Source organism: Glycine max, chromosome 2 (genome assembly GCF_000004515.6).
Source record: "Glycine max cultivar Williams 82 chromosome 2, Glycine_max_v4.0, whole genome shotgun sequence".
NCBI classification, from domain to species: Eukaryota; Viridiplantae; Streptophyta; class Magnoliopsida; order Fabales; family Fabaceae; genus Glycine; species Glycine max.
In genome coordinates, this window is record NC_016089.4 from 40082436 (window position 1) to 40105207 (window position 22772).

Genomic DNA, 22772 nt, shown 5'->3' on the forward strand with positions numbered 1-22772 from the left:
TCAAAAAAATAAAAAAATTAGGGATAAAATTCAAAAAAAAATAAAAAAGTTGGGTGTAAATTTGTCCAAAAATAAAAAGTTGGAGATAAAAATTACAATTATGCTAGAAATAATTTGATCGAGGGCACAATTTAAAATTTTTTTAAGGGTTGGGTTAAAATGTTCCAAATTATTTTATTGAGGATAAAATTTATTAAAAATAAAAAGCCTTTTCTTGTTCTTTTTGTTCGGAGTGCATCTTGCTACTAGCTAGGCAGAGTTAGAGTATTCAATGTGATTATTTTCCCATCACTTCGGACAAAAGTATTATTATCCGCTGCAACCGATCACACAAATACTGTAGCCTCAAGCTCATATAAGATCAACATAATTTATTTTTAACCAAAAAAGATGACTGTTGCAAAAAGATTTACAAAAGAAATCCTATTTAAGTTGACACCTCTGGTGAAAATCAGCTCACATCAAGCCAAGAAATATCATTCAACCAAAAAAGATAGCAACAAAAGGCATTCTAGTTTTTATTATTTTGCTTTAATTCTTGTAAAAATATTTATTAAAAGATATCAACTCTTTAGATAAATTTCAATATCTTGTAAAATTAGTCATTGACTTACAGTTGAAGGATACCCAAATCATTCAAAAAATGTCATATTTTTTCTTAAAGTGAAGTTGATGGACTAAAAAGAACAATTTTTTAATTAGAAGATCAAAATAAAAAATACCTCAAATTTAAGAGACTAAAACATATTTAAGTCACTAATTCATACAATAATCTTAGTTAGATTAAGTTTCTTTAAAACAAAAACCAAATATTAAGTAGTAAACTTCAATGCAAACAAATAAGCAACTAAACACATCAACTACATGGTTATTCCTTTTCTTCAAGTCTCCACGAGCTTTCACATTAGTATTCTTCTCAAGCCTTTGTAGATGTTGCTATGAAACTTGCGACTGATCAGTTGTTGTGTTCGATAATTACAAACGAGATGATGTCCTTTTAGGCTACTAACTTCAGAAGGGATTATATTCCTCAAATGAGTTTCTAGTCCACTCCAAAGAGTTTATGGCATTGATTGAATTGAAGTTTCTATATAGTGTTATCCCTATGGAAATTGGGGTAAGGAAAGTTGTAAATGGCTGAAATAAAGTGGTAAAGCAAAATGTTAAAGAAAATTGTAAATAAATCGATAGATAAAAGATAAATGAGAGGGAAAAATAAATTTGATTAATTTGGTTGGAGACCTTCATTACATGTTATTTTCTCTTATTTATAATTTTTTTTAATAGTTACGAGCACTACTAGAAAATAAACTTTTTACATCGGTTATCGACGCCTTTCTACATCGGTTATCACGCGTCGTTGTAACACGGTGTCGTTGAAACACAACGACGGTTGAGTGATCGATGTAGAAATCTGACATTCTACATCGGGTGTATATTGAACCGTCGTAAATTCCTATCCCACGATGAAGCATTCAACATCGGTCGTTCTAATAACCGATGTAGAATGCTAGACATTCTACACATTCGAGGCAATCAGGGTATGGTTTCCTAAGTCTTTATAAAACTTGGAAGTCATTTCAAATTTAATATAGTAGTGGTGCGGTAATAACAAAGCAGGGTTAGGCAGCAATATGAAAAACAAAATGACATATTATATGCCCAACTAATTTCTATAAGCTCTTAAACTAATTGATAACGACAAATTAATCAGTTTCAAAGAATATAGTCATGCAAGCAGTGGTTAACAAATGAGTATGTGGCATTAACAAACAAATCCGGTTAAATGCAGTTTCTTCATGGCCACTTTGTATTAGCTTAGCCAAGTCCTTTCTCAGTTGCCTTGCTATTGCCTGCCTCTTGTTCTTGAGTAGCCTGAGCCGGCACGAGGCTCGTTTGATCGCCTTCTTACTGCAAATCAGCAAAGCCAAAACAAAAATAAAAGGGTTACATAAACTTGAACTCGTACATGCATGATTGTCAAACAACATAATCTTAAGCTTTGATAAGTTTAGTTACCATTTGGAAGAGCTTTGGACCAACCGAACAATAAGTTTAGTGATCACATACATCTTCAGTTCTACTGTTTATTTGAGGACTTATATATTGCCATTGGCTATATATATATATCAAGGATGCAAGTAGCATATTGATTAATTTGCCTGCAAGAGTTCCATGATTAGGAGATGTGCTTAATTATAACCATGTTCTCTTCTTTTTGTTCCACACTTACGTAACCAAAATTGATGTTGCAAGCATCCAAGCTGCAACTCATATAATTGCTTGTTGATGATAATATATATATTTCCACAATTGATGATGCATGATCACTCCATTATATAATAATGTTTCATCTGTATGTAAGTACCTGTATTTTTGTAAACACGTCACTGCAGTATGCACCAGCACCACTATCCTCTACATATTTTAATCTGTCGAAAATTATATTGGGTAGGAAGTAAGTATTTATAAATCGTTAATTAAACTATCTTTCTGTTGCTGATCGCCATTGACTATCTTTCTGTCACTGTTGCTGATCGCCATTGACTATCTTTCTGCTCAATATTATTTTCTTCAACTATTGCAGCATTGTCTAGAAACCTATTCATTAATTGAATTAATTAAAGTTAACTTTCTTCAACTATTTTAAACACAAAATATTATATACTACCACAATAATAACTTAATTTACATTCTTTTGTCATGCCAACAGTTTTACTTAGGTATTACTTTTTAATCTATAAGTCTAAAAACTAACTATATTTCATATTCCTATATATAAAAAAAATATTCCTGTCTCCTTTTTGGCACACTTTAAATATTGTAAATCAAAGAGATGAAAATTCAAAGAAAAAAATGTTAGAAGAACTAAAATTGGATTTTGAAAATTTACAAAAACCAATATATTTTCTTCTAAAAAACCAAACTATTTTTTTAATCCAGATCACATATTTTTTAATGAAAGTAATCTTTGTTCGAACTCGCTAAATTAACAATATAATTCAGAATTATAACAACATACTCTATGCATGTATATCTAAAAAAGTAATGTACCTGAGCCTACTAGTATGGCTTAGAAGCCTTCCTTGGAAATTCTCTGACATTGAAGCAGGATTTGAAGGACAAAGCAAATTCCTTTTTCTTATGGCTGCAATTAGGACTTGTAGAATTGGCATAAAAGGGTTTCCTTGTAGTCTCCTGTACCTGTAAAAAGGCTTACCCAGATAGAAAGCAATGATATTTAGAGCCATAAAAATAGTGAGGATAAGACAAGCAACTCCCCAGCTAACGAAGTCCTCAGCATAAACAACCACTGTTGTCGCTAGCAGCCATGCAACGCTGAGTGTAAAGGTCCACTAGTTGAAGAAAGACATCTTTATTTCTTCAAAGTGGTCATCATCAAATTGATCTGCTCCAAAACTATTTTTATTTTATTTTTTAAATTCATCATTATTTATTACAATGTCTTTTATATTATTTTATTGCTAACGAAAAACAATGACTTGAATTTTCTTTGTGGACTTTTTATGATAATGTTTTCATGAATTTTGAGATCTTTCGAATTTTCTTTACAAAAAATTTCTACAAATTGTGTTATCAATTTGGAAAAGAAATGTTTATTTTCTTATATTTATTTAAAAATCCGTAGAAAAAATTAATTATTTCATGTATCCTCATTCAAATTTATTTTTTTTTGTAAAAAAAAATTGATTTATATTACATTTTTTTTTAAAAAAAGAAGTATTTTTATATTTTTTTTTTCAATAGCAAATAAAGGTATAATAATCGTAAAAAAACTGAGTGTCATTAATATAGCAGAAAAACAAATATTTTCATACCATAAAAGACAAATGATTAAAAAATCGTTAATACTTGAATAATATAATTTAATACTTAACATCATCCACAATAAATTATATTATAAAAACAATCACATTTAATTTATATGATATAATCATAATTATAATTGGGTCCCTTAAACATTTTTTGGTCAAGTTGATCCGCCACTGTATATCAGAGCTTGCATTTAATTTTTATAAACAAAGAAATTGAAATTTGTTATGTGGCCTGAGATATGTCAAAGATATGCAGTATATATGAAGTGTAAAAGCACTCGTTATGAAGTTGCATGTAAAACCACATATGTAACATTGACAAAAAGTAAGATGAATAGGGAAGAAAAGAGGACAATATGAAATTGACCTGTGTAGGCATCACCAACAAATCCCCCAATTAGAGGCAACAAGGTTGTCGCTCCTTTCCAGCAGTTTACATTATTGGTTGTTGTTTTTAGGTCTTCATGCATCACTCTAGTCGGATACATTATAAGATTACTGGATATCCCAAAGTGGGTTATCCTCTCACTAAATTCAATTGCTGTTCCAAATTGAAATAGAATCACCAAGTTATGCTCAAATTAAACACATATATATATATATATATATATATATATATATATATATATATATATATATATATATATATATATATATATATATAACGGAGATATTAGATTGATATGATGGTTACAGAAGGAGAAAGAAAGAAGAGAGAAGAGAGTTTACGAATTTGAATCTCTCCCGATTGATATTTCTACAAAAATTAATAAATTAATATTTTTTGATAAAAAAATACATAAATAAGTATTTTACCAATGACAAAAGGCGAAGCCGTGTACCGGTGGAAGCACGGATGGGAACTCTGCCCTTATAATCCAGAGATGCATCATGCACCCATTTTTGTTTTTCATTTCCTTCACTTTTCCCTTGCTTTCTCTTCTCCATTTCCTGCTTCATGCTTACAAATTGAAGTTGTAGTTTAAAATGGTCTCTTCACCTTTTTATTGTGTGCACATATACAGACAAATGAAATCGGTGGATGAGTGGGTAACACTTACTTCAAACATTGCAATTTGGGACAATATAATTAGATGTACTATGACTGAATGAGTGGAGAATGCAACATCATTAGCAGCTACAGGAATCATCTGCAGTAACAAGAGATTATAAAGCAAAGTTAGATAATGTGAATATCTAATGAAAACAGGGCAACACGTGGCCATGAAGGTGGTGGGAAAAGAAAAGGTGATAAAGGTCGGAATGATGGAGCAGGTGAAGAAGGAGATCTCGGTGATGAAGATGGTGAAGCACCAAAACATCGTCGAACTCCACGAAGTCATGGCCAGCAAGTCCAAGATCTATATTGCCATGGAACTCGTCCGCGGCGGAGAGCTCTTCAACAAGGTCTCTAAAGGCCGCTTAAAGGAGGACGTGGCAAGACTTTACTTCCAGCCGTTAATCTCCGCCGTCGACTTCTGCCACAGTCGTGGCGTCTACCACCGCGACCTCAAGCCGGAAAACCTCCTCCTGGACGAACACGACAACCTCAAAGTCTCCGACTTCGGACTCACCGCTTTCTCCGAACACCTCAAGGAGGACGGGCTGTTACACACCACGTGCGGCATGCCTGCGTCACCTGAAGTGATAGCGAAAAAAGGCTATGACGGTGCCAAGGCTGACATATGGTCATGTGGTGTAATCCTCTACGTTCTCCTCGCAGGCTTTTTACCCTTTCAGGATGATAATTTGGTTGCCATGATAATTTGGTGGGGTTAATGAGAAATGAAGAGATAAGGTTTGGGAATAGAGAGAGAGAGAGCGGTGCTGAAGAGACAGACAGACTGCTCACATTCATAGTGCGCGTGCTGAAGAGAGAGAGCGCGGTGCATTGAGAACAGCAAAACACGCGAAATGAGGCTTTGAAATTTTTTAAAAAATTCAAATTTTTCCTCAAACAAAGACAGTTTCATAAAAACCGCTTTTGTTTTACATTATTCAAAAATGGTTTTAAAAAACCGACTTTAAAATGATAACCATATTTACAATAATGCCATTACACGTTTAACAACGACGTTTTTGAATTAACCGTTGTTGAACGCACGTCGTGGATAACAGCTTTTACAGTAGTGGAGCATTAGTCATTTTCAAGGCATGCCAACCGTTTCTACTAACCACCTACGTGTGGCAGTTATAGGTGTGTGTTTCCATCATGGGAAGTTGTCCTGAAAATTGTAATTGTCCTTGAGCATTTTCCATTACCTCTAATTACTTCATTTTACTTGTAGAAAAATAGTTGTTAACTTCCATTGCTCATTTCTCTTTCTTTTTTGGCAAATCAAGGCTCCATATGCATCCAGCCTTTGAAAATCACTTGTAACTATCTTCTACGTTCAAATCTTCACTCTAGCTTGGTCTTCCCTGAAGAAGGTTTGATTCTAAGCTGCTTCTCAATCTAGATAGCAGTTAGAAATAGTTATTTAGTTGTTAGTTGTCAAAAACAACTATTTTAGTCATTGGTCATTTTTAACACTAGGGCAAGGTAGAATTCATTTAGATTGAGCCGCATTAATCGACAATCATTGACTGAATTAGTCATTAGCTGATGATAAATGGCTAGCTTCAATAGCAAGCATTTTTAGCGCTAACAACAGTCTAAACAACACAAAGTACTATTTCCAAAGCCTCTTCATGCTGCTTCAGTATTCTCATCTATTCAAGTATATACAACCAAGTATTTTTTTCGCAAGCCTCTGCGGGCTTTTCAACCAGTATTCTCACCTTTGCAATTCATCACCACTATTCTCATCTTTGTTGGCTCTCAACACTAGTATTATTTCCAAAGCCTTTTCAAGCTTTTGTATTCTAACCTATTCCAGTATACACAGCCAAGTATTAATTATTTTCCCAAGCCTCTACAGACTTTTCAACCAGTATTTTCACCACCGCTATTTTCATTTTTGTAGGCTCTCAACACCTATATTCTTACCATATATTGTAGACAACTCAAGTATTCTTTCACAAGTCTCTTAGAGCTTAAACCCACAACTCAACATTTACCACTTTATAACTAACACAATTGTGATTACAAACGTAATCCAAAACACCAGTGCCTTGATTGATCTTTTGAGTTTCCTCACTCAGATTTTCAATGTTTACTGTACAGAACTTCAACTCTCCTTCTAATCACCTAGTTAGTGAATACATACAGTAATAAAGAGATTTATCAGCATTCTTCAAGATGAAGAAATAGTGGACACAAAACTAGAGTGTTTTCACATGGAAGACTCTATTCAAAAGCAAATTTTGTTCTCTAGAAGCACATTTGTTTTAGGTTTACCCCAACTAAGTTGTTTTCCTTCCTTGTAATAATTTTTTTCAAATGACTGTGGTTTTATGGAGTTCAAGTAATTTAAACTAGTCGATTATAGTTGTTGGAAATTATTAAAACTTGGTCAAACTATGTGTTAGCTGTACCGTTCACACAATTGTCCCTTTTGTCTTATCTCTGCTTCTGCTCCTGAAATCTTTTTTCTTTTGCAACTTTTTCTTCTTTCTGAACTATTTCAAATTACATTTGTTTTATATTTATCAAAAATAGTTGATATTCTTAATTATTTATCCCTTTCCATCTAGTTTCTTCTATCTCTAGCTCTAAACTGAATTTAAATTATTATTTTCTAAATTATCAAAAATTAAAACAAATCAAGTAAAGCTTAAGCAAAGTTTAATTTGACTTCATTTAGTTCTATCTCTACCCCCTAAAGTTATTACAATCTCCATTTAAAAAAAATACAATAAAAATCCAAAAGGAAATTGTTACAAAAAAAAGGGCCTTTGTTAGTAGATCATCCTCAAAAGATCTTTATTTAATGAGTCTCATAATCTCATTTAATTGCAAAAAATATATAATTTAAATTTAGGAGAAAACAAAACATTTAAAGTCAGAAAAAACAAATTGGTTCAAGAAAAAAAAAGTGACTTAAATCTGAGATGAAAAAATAAAAGTATCTAGAGCTGAAATTTGAAGAAAAACTCAACATAAAAAGAAATTTGAACAACTAATAATTTTAATTTTTTAAAATATAAAATAAATGTTAAATGATGGTGAAATAATGTTTCATAAAATAAAGTGGAGTATAATAAGAAATATTTTCACGTTTAAAAATAAAGATTGAAATTTATTATATAAATGTTCAGTGTTCAATATATGTTTAAGAAATAATTTAAACCGAAATTAATCAAGCTCACTAAACGAAGGAAAAAGAATTAATTTGTAAAGAGTAATAAAATTAAATGTTCGGTTGAGATCACTTAAGAAATAATAAATTATTTTGTTAAATTTTTTAAAGAAAATTAACAAAAATAAGTGATTAATTGATTATTCTTTTAGTCCATAGCAATTATTTTTCTAAATAATAAAATAGTGGTTTTAATTTATAGTGAGCTGTTGCTCCATTCGGCCCCAAATGTAAGCCCAATGGGCAATGGCTTTCATAAAGACAAAAGAAAAACAGAAAAGGACGGACAGAAACAGAATCAGTGGTATACAAAATTGGCACCGTTTATATGGGCATGTTTAATTAATGAATCTTTGACAAAAAAAAAATGATAGAAATAGACTGCTGGTTTGATACTTCAGCAGAGGAAATTTAGTTTTGGAAAGTGAAAGCCTCATCCATAGCATAGGTCACCATCAGAGGGGCTTGAAAATCACTCTAATCTCTATATTTTTCTTACATTGCAAATAAAATTATTTTTAAATAAAAAATGAACCTGTCATGTTGGTTTGGTCTTGGATTTGAACCTGTCATGTCTCGAATATGAGACCGTTAACATGGTGTTGCAATAAGCAAACCATTCGTCCAGGTTGAGGAAGGACATGAACATATAGATAGATCACTATCTTTATCAGAATAAAAATCTTAAAAGATGTTAAAAATGATGATATCTGTCGCGTGTTCACGCCTTCATTTCAACTTCAATCTAATCTCTCTCGTACGATTCCTTGAAAATAATCAAATTCACTTTTTTCGAAGTTTTTTTGCGCGTGTAGGAGAATAAAAGTAAGAATAATCATTTGTAATTTTAAGGTTTACTAGATTTAAAACGAACTTCAACAGTATACCTTTCTAAAGAAACAAAAATATTTTATCAAAAAAATTATGATTTCATTTGAAATTTATTTTTGAATTCTTTAGGATTTAAAATAATTTATTAAAGTATCACAATTAATTTTGTTTTAGAAAGAATGTTAAATGTTACATGTTACTTTTGGTGTTTCAGGGTATTTTTGTTTTGATACATTAAATTTTAAAAATTCCTATGTTTTAAATGGTTCCATTTTGAATATTTGATGTTTTATGTTTTTAAATGATTCATTTTGGTGTAAGTTTTTAAAAGGTTTCATTTGAATTCATTAAGTTTGCAAAATGATACATTTAGGTGTGATGGTCTAATAAATGTAATTAAGACATTTTATCAAAGTTGTCACAAAGATTTTGTTATAGACACCTATACAATAACTTAAAAAGTACTTTCATAAGCAAATGTTGTATATGACTGCCAAAGCCACATATCCTACCAGGAAAAGGTAGTGTCTTACCTAAAGATGAAGAAGTGATTAGAGACTAAATTTGTTGTAACACGACATAATTTACTAGGTTTGCTTTTGCGTTGGATATTGTATTTACTGTTTTCATTTTTTTTTAGCATTGACTTACTTATATGTATGTATGGACGTGATTAATATCTCTATCTTCAAAATGATTTTACATGTACATATGCACATAAGTCATTTAGTAATAGTAAAAAAAATTATAAACAATAAATACATTAGAGCATTCAACACATCTAACTAAAAACAATTTTGGTAGGATGTCTTCAATTACATTCATTAAACTCTAATATTATATATAATTGTTAGGACCAAAATGTATATATGTTGTAAACTTAATGGACCAGAATGAAACCATCTAAAAAACTAAAATTATCAAAATAAAATCATTTAAAAAAACATAAAGGATAAAAATGTAATAATTTAAAATGACGATGTTTCAATTAACTTTATCACATCATCATCTTAATCATTTTTCTATTGATATATTTAATGTTTAAGCAAAAAAAAGGATCAAAATAAAATCCTTCAAAAACATAAATGACTAGAATAAAACTTTTAAAATTTAATATATTAAAACTAAAAAAATACTAAAACATAAACGATCAAAAATAACATTTAGCTTAAAAAAAATTACTTATTTAATTTCTATAGTTACACAAACTTTATCTTTTAGTGACTTGACATAAAAATCATAATTTTTAGTTCTTACACAAACAATTTCAAGTTTGATTTAGTCTCTATTGTTACAAAACATCAACATCCCAATTAGTATTAATGGGCATGTCACATTTTTTCAATTGACATATTTAAGGTTTCAGCAGAAAAAAAGATCAGAATAAAATCTTTCATAAATATAAATAAATAAAACTTTTAAAACTTAATATTCTAAAACTAAAAAAAATACTAAAACATAAAAGATCAAAAATGATATTTAACCTAAAAAAATTACTTATTTAATTTTTATAATTACAAAAACTTTATCTTTTAATGCCTGGACATAAAAATCATAATTTTTAGTTCTTATACCAACACTTTCATATTTCTTTTAGTCTATGCTGTTAAAAAAAAAACCAATATCATTAATGGACACTTATATGGTGTTAATGTGGGCATTGACATGTGTTACAATTGAGAATATTTAACATTTTTTTTGTTTGATTAGTAAGAAAATAAAATGTTATGACTTATCAAGATATTTAAAATTAATTTTAATCATGTACTACTTCATAAAAGTAGGAGTAATTAGAAAAGACTTTGTATATTTGGTTTTCATGTAAAAAAAAAATTTGAGAAAAAAGTAATTTTGTGAAAGGATTAAAATTTTTACTTTTATTTTTATCCATTAAATTTATATTAAAACACTCATGATATTTTTAATTTCAATTCAAACACCTAAGAAGTAAAAATAAGTTTTTTTCCCCTCTTTAATGTTGAATGCCAAATTTTATTGACAATACGAAGGCCTGTTGCACGTTTTCGGAAACACAAACGGCCAATACGATTGTGAATTTGGCACAGAGCTTCATTCAATGCTAGCCAGATTTCAGAAAGCTATAAAGTACAGCAAATTGGTGTGTAAGGTTTCGACATTTCGTCACCCTTTAAATTTCTTGGAAAATGAAAATCTCTATGTTAGGTCATTATCTCACTAATTACTAGACAAAAATTGATTGATTATCGTCTTAAAGTTTGCATCCCGGATTGGGTTCCCCCAAGGTCTTAATTATGACAGTTAAGACTTAAAAGAACATATTTCCTCTTGTCTTGATGGTAATATATATATATATATATATATATATATATATATATATATATATATATATATATATATATATATATATATATTAAAAAATTAATTAATTTCATTAAATTATGTTATTTTTAATTAAAAATAAATATTTTTAAAAAAAAATCATTAAATAAGATATAAGTAATTAAGATTTATTTATATTTGAGATTAAAAGATAAAAAAATTTTATTGGTTATATTCAAAACTCAAGGAAGTAGAGTGTCGATTTATAAGTTTATTTGGGAAATGAGAGAGAAAAATCAATTATATTTTATTTTGGAAAGTCAGCTAGTTTTGCTAAGGTTTTTTATTTTAATATTTTAATATTAAATTATTTTACAATATTTTGAATATTATACTTTAAGATATTTTAACTATTACACCCATTAACTTAATGAAATTCTTTTTTTTTGCTTTAAAATATGTTATTTTTATTTTATTTTAAATTTGACTGAAAATATTTTTGGATAAAATGTAAGATGAATATAATATATAAAAAAATATATTAATTTAAAGTAAATAATAATTTATTTTTAAATAAAAATTACAAGTGTTTGAAATTAATTATAAACTTAAATTATAAATACCTGTTATATATTCTTATGAATAAAATAAAATTAAAATATATATAAAAATATCACACAAATATGATCATTTCAATCATTTCATAATTTTTAGATACTTGAATAAATAATTATAACAAACACTTATAATTCAGTAAAATAGATTAATATCTTTTGGTTATTAACTATAAGCTAATTTGTTAACTAATTTTGTGAAACATAACATTCACATATTTTTTTAATATATTTATTTTTTATTTTCATAGTTTGAGTAACAATAATTACCCTTTTATTAGTTATATCTTTACTTTTCACCCAACTAGTATTTGTACTCGGGCTATGCTCAAAATCTTTTTGTTGGAAGTAGATTATGGTAAGTAATTATTGAAATTATAATTACATTTTTGTAGAAGTTTTTAATTAAAATGACTTTTGTAATTAAATATTATTGTGTGTGTATAATTACATTTTTGTTTCACAGGGAAATACATTTATTTATCATTTTATACATGACTATGGTTCTTCAACAAATTTATCACTTCTTTGAACAATCTTATAATCGATCAAATTCACTTTTTCAATAAGAATTACATCACAATTAAACTTCTACAAATAATACACATAATTTTTTATTTTTAACTTTTAACTTATCTCAACCTTTAAGAACATCATCAAAACTTTCAAGATTTTATCTGAGGTTATCATCTTTTGTATATATAAAAGTATAAAAGAATGACACAATCTAGTGACACTTTCAAGATTTTAACTGAAGATATCATCTTTTGTAAATATAAAAATGATAGAAGAATAACGCATTCTAGAATAATGCAACACATAGGCACATAACAATTAATGGTATATAAGATAATAATAAAAAATGTATTCACCTACATTCATCAAAAAGTTTATTTATAATATATAGTTAATATATATATATATATATATAATAAATGAATAATTGACTATTAATCGTTGTCGTAAGAGACGTCGTAGAATGTTGGCATCTACGACGATGATTCTCAAAAAATCGTTTTAGAAAAGTTACAATTCTAAGACGATTTAAAAAAAATAATCGTCTTAGAATGTCTACAATCTAAGACGGTTTTCAAATAACCGTCTTAGAATATGTTTATTTTAAAAAAAATAAAAAATTGAGGATTCTAAGACATTTTTTTCAAAAACTATCTTAGAATTCAAACATTCTAAGACGGTTTTTCAAAAAACTGTCTTAGATTGTCTTCCTTTTTAAAAAAAATATAAAAAATTGAGGATTCTAAGATCGTTTTTTCAAAAATCGTATTAGAATCTAAAACGATTTGTCAAAGAACCGCCTTAGAATGTCTTTTTAAAAAAATTAGAAATTATTTTATTTTTTTATTGCCATAATGGTCAATGATTATTTTTTTTACTAATCAAGGCTTTATTTATATAGTCAATGATTATTTTTTTTACTAATCAAGGCTTTATTTATATAGTCAATGATTATTTTATTTTTTACATTGGCATAATAATAAAGTAAGGAATTTTATTGGCATAATAATTAAGAAATCATTACTAGAAAATGAAGATTCTACGACTACAAGGCGACGTCAGTGGTATAGGGACCGTTGTAGAATATACCCAGTGGCATTTTTGTAAATACCACGAAACGAACCACGTCGTTTTTGTCAAAAAGCATAGTGGTATTTGACACGCGTCCTTAAATGACAACGTTGCCATAAAAAATGTCGTCGTATTTGAATGCATGCATTCAATACAAAGAAGCTTTTTAATATAACACCGTCGTTGTAACAATATTTGAAATTGTTTTTCATCCTCGAAAAAAGTCGTGCCGCCATTACCTAGCTTTCTTGGTTGGCCTTCATCCCTAGTCGCGCGCGTAACCCCCTTCATCCCCTTCTTCTTTTTGTGTTTGTGTTACCTATTGTTCGCCGTCGTGCCTTGGTGGCCTCTGTCGTGGGCTTGAACAGTTCATGGGTCGTGCGTAACTCCGGCCTAGGTTGTTGTTGGTGAGGTAAGTAAAGTGTGGATGTCATTTTACTTGAATAAACATAATGTTGCATTAGTCAAAGAGAGACACGACCAACTTGGGTTTGTGAATGCATGTTGCAGTTCCTGTATTGCATTGAAAAATAGCATATATGAGCTGAGGTTGATGCATGTAATTTTTTTTTCTGTGTAGCACTATAGTGGAATAGCAGAGTCGGACGACATTGGGATGTTGTTTCATTCAAATAACAGGCATAATAGAAGGTACATTGCTTCTTATATCGGCCCTACTCCCTACCATGATATAGGGTTGTAAACCCATTTTAACTGTTGAAATAGTGTTGACATCAGTCGTTGTTGTTATTGCTCCTACATTGATGTTGATTGTGTGTGTTAAGTTGTTTATGATGAATTTCTTAAATTTTTTTGTTTTTGTTTTGAAGTATTCATATATGAAATATAATTTTTTTAATGAATATTTGCTGTGAATCGAAGTACATTGCCACTGACACAAGGATGCATTGCAGCAACCCTGTCCACCCAAAGTTTTCCAAACCCTTCTATATCATTTCATCCCATGATGTCATATTCAGGGTAATATTATGTTGCTACTGATGAACACAAATATTATTAGATTCAGTTACATCTTCCATTTCAATTTTGATAGTAGATAGAGGCAGAGAATGAGTGTCAATAGGCAAAATTTTAAATGAATTATTGTTGTGGCTAGTTGTGTCCTCCCAAAGCCTTGTACAGTTTTACTATATTGCGTTTGAGTCTCATTAATCACTCCTCGTAATCAAAGGGCAAAATAAAGGTCTTTTCCTTTTTAAGTTCAAAATTCATATGTGTGCAATGACATGCTTGCGGTCAAATCTTTGTGCGAAAGAGCAACTATGGTTGCCTTTGTATGCTGTCTGCTGGAGTGACTCAACAGTTTACATTCAGTTTGTCCTAGGCATAGAGTCGGTAATTAAGCACTTCAGCTTTGATGCAACCTAACCTTAAATTTTTTTTGTTTCTGTTATCAAGTACTTATATATGAAATATAAATTGTTCAATTTGTATTATAGCATTTACAATAGCAGTCATCCTGCTTCCTACTATTCCACTATAGCATTTTCAGAGTTGCTTCTAGTTGCTGCTATCTGTGATTGATAATTAGATTGTAAATAGGTTCATTATGTTATTTTTCTTTCATCTATATCAATTATTAAATTGAACCACTTCAGTTCAACACTAGCTAATATATGGATATGTTGTCATTAAGCTTATCCCCTCACTGTATTATGTTTCAGGAGCAAGTACTTGTGCAACAACTTATTAGGAGGTCCAACATAGAGGTACGTAAATGATTCCACTTGCAATTTTTAGCTTACAATACATCTGAAGTTTTAGTTTAAATATCGATTTGTATTGGAGTTTTTGTTTGAAATTTTGTTTGTTAAATGTAGGTTTGTAATTAGACTTACAAACTCCTTTTTCATATACCAACTTTAGGTGGACATGTCCATCTACTACACCATATAGGAACCTTAGCACAACCCACTGTAGCAGGTTCTGAGATATTGTGGCCAGACAAACCTGGGAGTAACGAACCCCCAATCACATCTATTGGTGTTAATGTGTACAAGAGTCTTAATTCACATACCAAATAACATGGATGACAGTAAATGTCAAGGATGATATCCCTAATAAGCCTAATAATTCCATCTGCCTAGGTACCGTTTGCCTACTCTGTAATTAGTAATAGAATTGAAAGGATAGTTCCATATTTACATAAAAGTCAACATGAAATTGCAAATTTGCAAATAAAAACTAAGGTCAGGATACTTCACCAATCCTCCCTTGAGTAAACCTAAATTAAAATGATCTTCACAATTATAAAAGAAAGACAAGTGGTGATGAAGATGGTGAATTATGGCAAAGAATGACTAAACCTAAATTAAAATGATCTTGACAATTAAAATGGCCAGGATACTTAACCAATCTTCCCTTGAGTAAACCTAAATTAAAATTATGTTGACTATTATAAAAGAAAGACAAGTGGTGATGAAGATGGTGAATTATGGCAAAGAATGAGGAGTAAAGTCAAAAGCTCGAGAAATCCCATGGTTTCAGTTCTCAGTAAAACTGGATTTTAATGTATGAGAGCATATCATGTTCGTGAAACGAAAGAATTTGTACCCAAAGTGTCCATTCCTTGTAAATATCAGTTACAGGCTTAAACTTTTCATTTTGAGACCTCAAAATGACATTTTGTCCTTCTTTGTCATATTTCTGCACTATATCAAGAATCACCATGAAATTCATACAAATTCTGTAGAAAAAGTGTTAAAAATAATAAGAATAGTGTTTAAATGAGAATCATTTCTGTTGTATGCAAATGACCCTAAAGGAGATGTACAAACTGATTGTCATTTGAATATAACCATATTCATACACAATGATTTAGGTAGCGTTTACCATTACTTTTTTTAAGCTTGTCTTCTCTTTGAAAATACAAGGCAAGGCAAACTAACCTAGAAAAGCTCTTGAAATAAAACTAACATTTTTTTAACAAGGCGAGTTTGCTACTTGCTCGTGAAGTGAGGAAAGTAGTTCATCATTTAATTGTTTAGCAAAGGCGAGTGAAGTGAGGAAAGTACTACTTGCTCGTGAGCTACTCTATCTGTTGTACTGCAAAGACAATAAAATTTCTGCTGATAATTCTAATAAGTTAACTATTTATGTTTCTCCTAGTGTTGAGCTTCTATTGCAGGAATTTAAAGATGTCTTTCCCAAAGAGATTCCTCATGGACTGCCACCTTCAAGAGGCATAGAACATCAAATTGACCTCCTTCCAAGAGTGTCATTACCTAACAGGCCAGCTTATAGGAGCAATCCACAAGAGATTGAGGAGATTCATAAGCAAGTGCAAGACCTTATGCAAAAAGGGTGGGTGCAAGAAAGCTTGAGTCCGTGTGTTGTTCTAGTTATTCTAGTGCCAAAGAAAGATGGAACTTGGAGGATGTGCACAAACTGCTGAGCCATCAACAACATCACGATAAAGTATAGACATCCCATTCCTAGGCTAGACGATATGTTGGATGAATTGCATGAAGCTTGTGTTTTCTCTAAAGTTGATTTGAAAAGTGGGTATCGTCAAATTAGGATTAGAGAGGGGGATGAATGGAAAACAACTTTCAAAACTAAATATGGGTGGTATGAATGGCTGGTTATGCCCTTTGGGTTGACCAATGCTCCTAGCTCTTTCATGAGATTAATGAACCATGTGTTAAGGGAATTTCTAGGAAAATTTATTGTGGTTTATTTGATGATATCTTGATTTACAGCAAATTCCATGATGAACATCTTGTTCATTTGAGGAGAGTTTTAGAGGCCCTTAGGCATGAGAGCTTGTATGCTAACATGGATAAATGTGTGTTCTGTTTGGACCATGTAGTTTTCCTTGGTTTTGTTGTTAGCTCATAGGGAGTACAGGTTGATCAAGAAAAGGTGAAAGTCATTCAAGAATGGCCAACCCAAAACTGTATGTGAGGTTAGTAACTTTCATGGTTTGACAAGTTTCTACAAAAGATTTGTTAGGGATTTTAGTACTATGGCAACACCTCTTACTGAGATTTCCAAGAAAAATATAGGATTTAAATGGGGGGGGGGGGGGACAAGAACATGCATTCGCTGCACTCAAAGAAAAATTAATGCATGCACCAATTATTGCATTACCTAATTTTGGCAAATCCTTTGAAATTAAGTGTGATGCATGTGGGGTTGGGATATGGGTTGTTTTAATGCAAGGACATCCCATTGCCTATTTTAGTAAAAAACTGAATGGGATTGTCCTTAATTATTCCACATATGACGAGGAGTTGTATGCGTTGGTAAGGTCATTACAAACTTGGCAGCATTACCTTCTACCCAAACAACTTGTCATACATAGTGATCATGAATCCTTGAAGCATCTCAAGGGGCAAAAAAAACTAAGCAAGAGACACGCCAGGTGGGTGGAGTTTCTTGAACAATTCCAATATGTGATCAAGCACAAGAAAGGTAAGTCCAATGTAGTTGTTGATGCACTTTCAAGAAGGTATGCTTTATTCTCTATTCTTGAAACTAAATTCATTGAGTTTGAGCACATTAAAGAATTGTAAGAACATGATCCAGATTTTGTTTCTAAATATTCTGCATGTGTACATACTGCTCAAAATGATTTCTTTCAACATAATGACTATATTTTCAAAGAAAAAATATTATGTGTGCCTAAAGGATCCATAAGAACATTGCTTGTGAAAGAAGCCCACGAGGGGGGATTAATGGGGCATTTTGGGATTCAAAAGACTTTTGACATGTTACATGAGCATTTCTATTGGCCACATATGAAACATGATGTGCATAAGTTTTGTGAACAATGCATTGTTTGTAAGTAGCCAAAGTCTAGAATCATGCCTCATGGTCTTTATTCTCCTTTGCCTATTCCTAAATATCCTTGGACTGATTTATCTATGGATTTTGTTTTAGGTTTTCCATGGACGAGGAATGGAAAGGACTCTATTTTTGTTGTGGTTGACAGGTTCTAAAAACTGGCACATTTCATACCATGTAACAAAAATGATGATGTGTGCCATGTTGCTGAATTATTTTTCAAGGAAGTGGTGCATCTCCACGGACTACCAAGAAGCATCATTTTGAACCAAGACACCAAGTTCCTCAGTCACTTTTGGAGAACATTATGGGGTAAGGTTGGAATAAAGCTTCTCTTTTCCACCACATGTCATCCTCAAACCGATGGCCAAACTGAGGTAGTAAATAGAACTTTATCTTCTCTTCTTAGAGCTATGATTAAAAAGAATATAAAGAGTTGGGAAGAATGTTTGCCTCGTGTTGAGTTCGCATACAATAGGGTTGTACATAGAACTACACAACACTCTCCATTTGAAATAGTGTATAGTTTTAATCCCTTGACTCCTCTTGATTTGTTACCATTGCCTAACATTTCTGATTTTAAGTATAAGGATGTACGGGCTAAAGTTGAATATGTGAAAAGATTGCATGAGCAAGTGAAGGCTCAAATTGCAAAGAAGAATGAAAGTTATGCCAAGCAAGCCAACAAGAATAGGAAGAAAGTGGTACTTGAACTAGGTGATTGGGTTTGGATACACATGAGGAAGGAAAGGTTTCCTGAACAAAGGAAGTCCAAACTTCAACCTAGAGAAGACAAACCTTTCCAAGTACTAGAGAGGATTAGTGACAATGCTTACAAGATAAATATTCCAGGTGAGTATAGAGTAAGTTCCTCTTTTAATGTTGCTGACTTGACTCCATTTGTTGCAAGTGGTGATTCTGAAGATTTGAGGGCAAATGCTTTCCAAGAAGGAGGGAATGATGAGAATCCCAAAGCTGCCCAAATATAGGGAACTATGACTAGGAGTAGGACCAAACAGTCAGAGGATACTCTCCAACAAATGGTATCAACCATACTTGACAAGGCCCAAGTGGAGAAGGATGAAGGCCCAGAGGCACTACCAAGAATCATCCTGGTTGTTGTTGAAGGCCCGAACTAATTTGAAGGCCCATGTCAAATATTTTTCTATTTTTTTGTAATTTTAATTAAATAAAATTGGTTCCTTTTCATTTGCACCTCAACTACACTATATGTATTGAACTCATTTTCAAGAAAAAGGACTTTTGGCAATTTTAAGAAAATACGTGTGTATTTTGTGAGAGCTTCTCTCTGGGTTCCTTGTTGAACCAATCTCGGACTTATCGAGGCTGAACCCTTGTGGCATCTATCCTGACTTATCTTCCATCTCTGGAAGTGGCGTTATCCAAATTTCGTTACCTATACCAAGTGATCCACTCCTAATAAGGATCACATCAATACCCATTGAAGAAGCAAAGCAACAAGCGAGTCTAGTGGGATGCATCTCTACTTATAGTAGTCTCTCCAACTATGCAACTGCTCTGAATCTAATACTGGAGAGCTAGGCCCTAACCATTTATATGTTGCATTTTATTCTAAATCTAATAACAAATAGGAAGGGACGTTGAAGAAGAAGCTTGAGAAATAAAGTTAGCACAACAGGGACATAAATTAGTAGGGAGATCCCAACCATTGTTTAACCTTCAAAAAATAAATTTCCAAATCTGAAGTTTGCTCTAAACTAATAAACTAGCTGAAAAGGTTGTAAGTTGTAACTGCAAAATAATCATTAGATGTATTATATATGGCTTAATCACTAGATTTTTCAAAAAGGAACTCATCACTAATATGAATTAAAAATTAATTAACAAAAATTTTAGAAAATGAAGGAAATATGAAGAAACCCTAAACAATCAAATGAAGCAAAGGATGCCCAACAACTGCATTCATGCATCCACATTCCCACTTGATGAAGGCCTCTCTTGCTCACCGCTTCCTTGACAGACCCTAAAGGTGGTGAAGTATCAATTTCAGCTTTCAAACCCACTCTCCTTATTCCTGGTTTTCGACCCGACCCGGATCTGACACCAAGCTTGGGTTTCAGTTCCGACGTTGCTGGCAGGGACAACTCGGCAATTGGCACAAAGAGCAATGGGAATGCAAGCTTCAGAGAAGTATTGAGAGCTAAAGCAACATAAAGGTTCAAGCTTTGACTTTTTTTAAGCATCCATTTTTGTGATTTATTGCAATACCGAGGATAAAGGTTGAAGGAAGGAAGGGTGCGTGATGATGGTGTCGTGGGGCCACACTACAAGCGAAAGGGGAAAGCGGAATAGAGAGACAGAAAAAGGAGAAGTGGCAGAAAGCGCTTCTGAGTAGGTAAATGATAGGGTAAGGATGGTAACATGGAGTTACGGTGTGGGCTATGGTGTGGTTGTTTGGTTGGTTAATAAGAAAATGAAAAGGGTTTGGTTCTGGTGGTGGACAGTCCACGGTTGAGGAGCTCTGTTCGCAGCTCCTCCATCCTCATTTTACTAGATGCGTCTTCTCGAGAGCCTAGGGAAGAGGAGAGAAGGCACTGGGAAGAAGAGAGAGGGCATTGGAAAGAGGAGAGCGAGTGAAGCGAGAAGAGGAAGAGTCGCACATGTTCAAATTTAAAATTGCCCAAGTTCAAAGACGGTTTTTCATGAAATCGTCTTTAAATAGTGTAAAACAAAGGCAATTTTGCAAAAACCGTGTTTGTTTTATACTATTCAAAGACGGTTTTGTGAAAATCGTCTTTAAAATGTTGTCAGTATTTACAAAAATGGCACCGCCCCAAACAAAGACGATTTTGTGACAACCAACTTTAAATGCGCATCGTGGAATACATTGTTTTTAGTAGTGGTCATGTAAGAAAAAAGATATATTCTAAAAGAACTGTCATTTTAGTTTTTGAATATATCATTAATAACTTTTTCCCCATATATATCATTTATAATATTAATGATATGAGATACAAAAATTTTAAAAAAATAATGATCATAAGGTTAATTTTGTAAACTTATTATCCTTTTTCATCCATTTATTAATTTTTCTTTTATGTAGAATTATCTAACGACAATTATAATGAAACAAAAACAACAATATTTTTTTAAACTAGAAAACTTATACACTATAGGTAATTACAAATGATGGTTTAAGCAATGCTTATGAATTAATACCTTTAGGTATTTTAATTTTATTTTAAATAAAACATACTTATTTTTAAACTTAAAATTTATAAATATATTAAATTAACGTGTAATAATCAATTAATAAATGCATAAATTCAGATACTCATTAATAACACCATTAAAATTCATTGTCTTTTCTTAAATACTAATATTAAATTTGCATTTAAAACTCACCCTCAATTAAAATTTTCACTAAATAATATGATTTATTAAATAAATAAAAAAAGTGTAAAAAAATCAAATACTCATTCAAAAAAAATTCAAATACTCATTAAAATTCATTATCTTTCTTAAATACTTATATTAAATGTACATTAAAAAATCACTCTCAATTAAAAGTTACATTGATTATTATGATTTATTAAATAAATAAATTAAATGTCTAGAGTACCCTATTTTTTTTTGCAGGAAAAAGTGTGCAAAAAATGTATTAACGGATAAATGTAGTATAATTTATTATTATTTTAAAATATGATATTTTATTTTTAAAATTAAAAACTCTGAAGATAATAATTAATGCATAGTAATAAATTAATGAACTCATCGGATTGATATAATGATTTAGTCATATTACATTCATAGGTAGGAGAACGATCTATGTAACGAAAGAACTTATGTTTAGTTTTTTGTATGCAGAATTTAGTTAGGCTAATGACACCCATATAATTTAAGCAAAATTGTTGTTGAACCCAAGATGATGAGGAAGACGACAACAACCACAATAACCATAATAATAATAATAATAATAATAATAATAATAATTATTAGTGAATGCATAAATTTGTATACTCATTAATAAAACCATTAAAATCCATTATCTATCCTTAAATACAAATATTAAATGTACATTTAAAATTCACTCTCAATTAAAAGGTTCATAAATAATACTAGCTTCAGTCCTATATACAAGAAATATAAGACAAATCATCAAGATCAAGGAAGGTGATGGTCACATTTAATACTATCATAATTTAAATTTTATTCCAATAGCGCTCTTAAATTTAAATGTTGTAAGTGATGATTTGATTTACTGTTAATACTCATCGTCCAATAAGTGAATGTCTAGTAAATAGAGTTAACAATGCATTAAGGGTATAAAAGAAATCTTAATAAGTTTGAAAACTCGTCATTGTTTCTTATAATAGGATCAAAGAAAAAGTCAATTTGTTGCTTATGTATAAGAACCAAGTAGTATGATTTATCAAATAAACTATTTTTCCTTAAATATTAATATTAAATGTGCATTTAAAACTCACTCTTAATTAAAATTACTACTCAATAATATGATTTATTAAGTAAATAAAAATTTAAAGAGCAAAAATAGATAAATAAATAATCAT

The 22772-nt window shown here is 30.8% G+C and overlaps 1 protein-coding gene across 1 annotated transcript; it reads left to right on the top strand.

Moving 5' to 3' along the window:
* Positions 1-5036: 5036 nt before the first annotated feature.
* LOC102659686 (CBL-interacting serine/threonine-protein kinase 6) lies at positions 5037-5615 on the top strand. Its single transcript, XM_006575985.4, has one exon. It carries the CDS (start codon positions 5037-5039, stop codon positions 5613-5615), a length of 579 nt encoding a protein of 192 aa, XP_006576048.3.
* The last annotated feature ends 17157 nt before the right edge of the window (positions 5616-22772 follow it).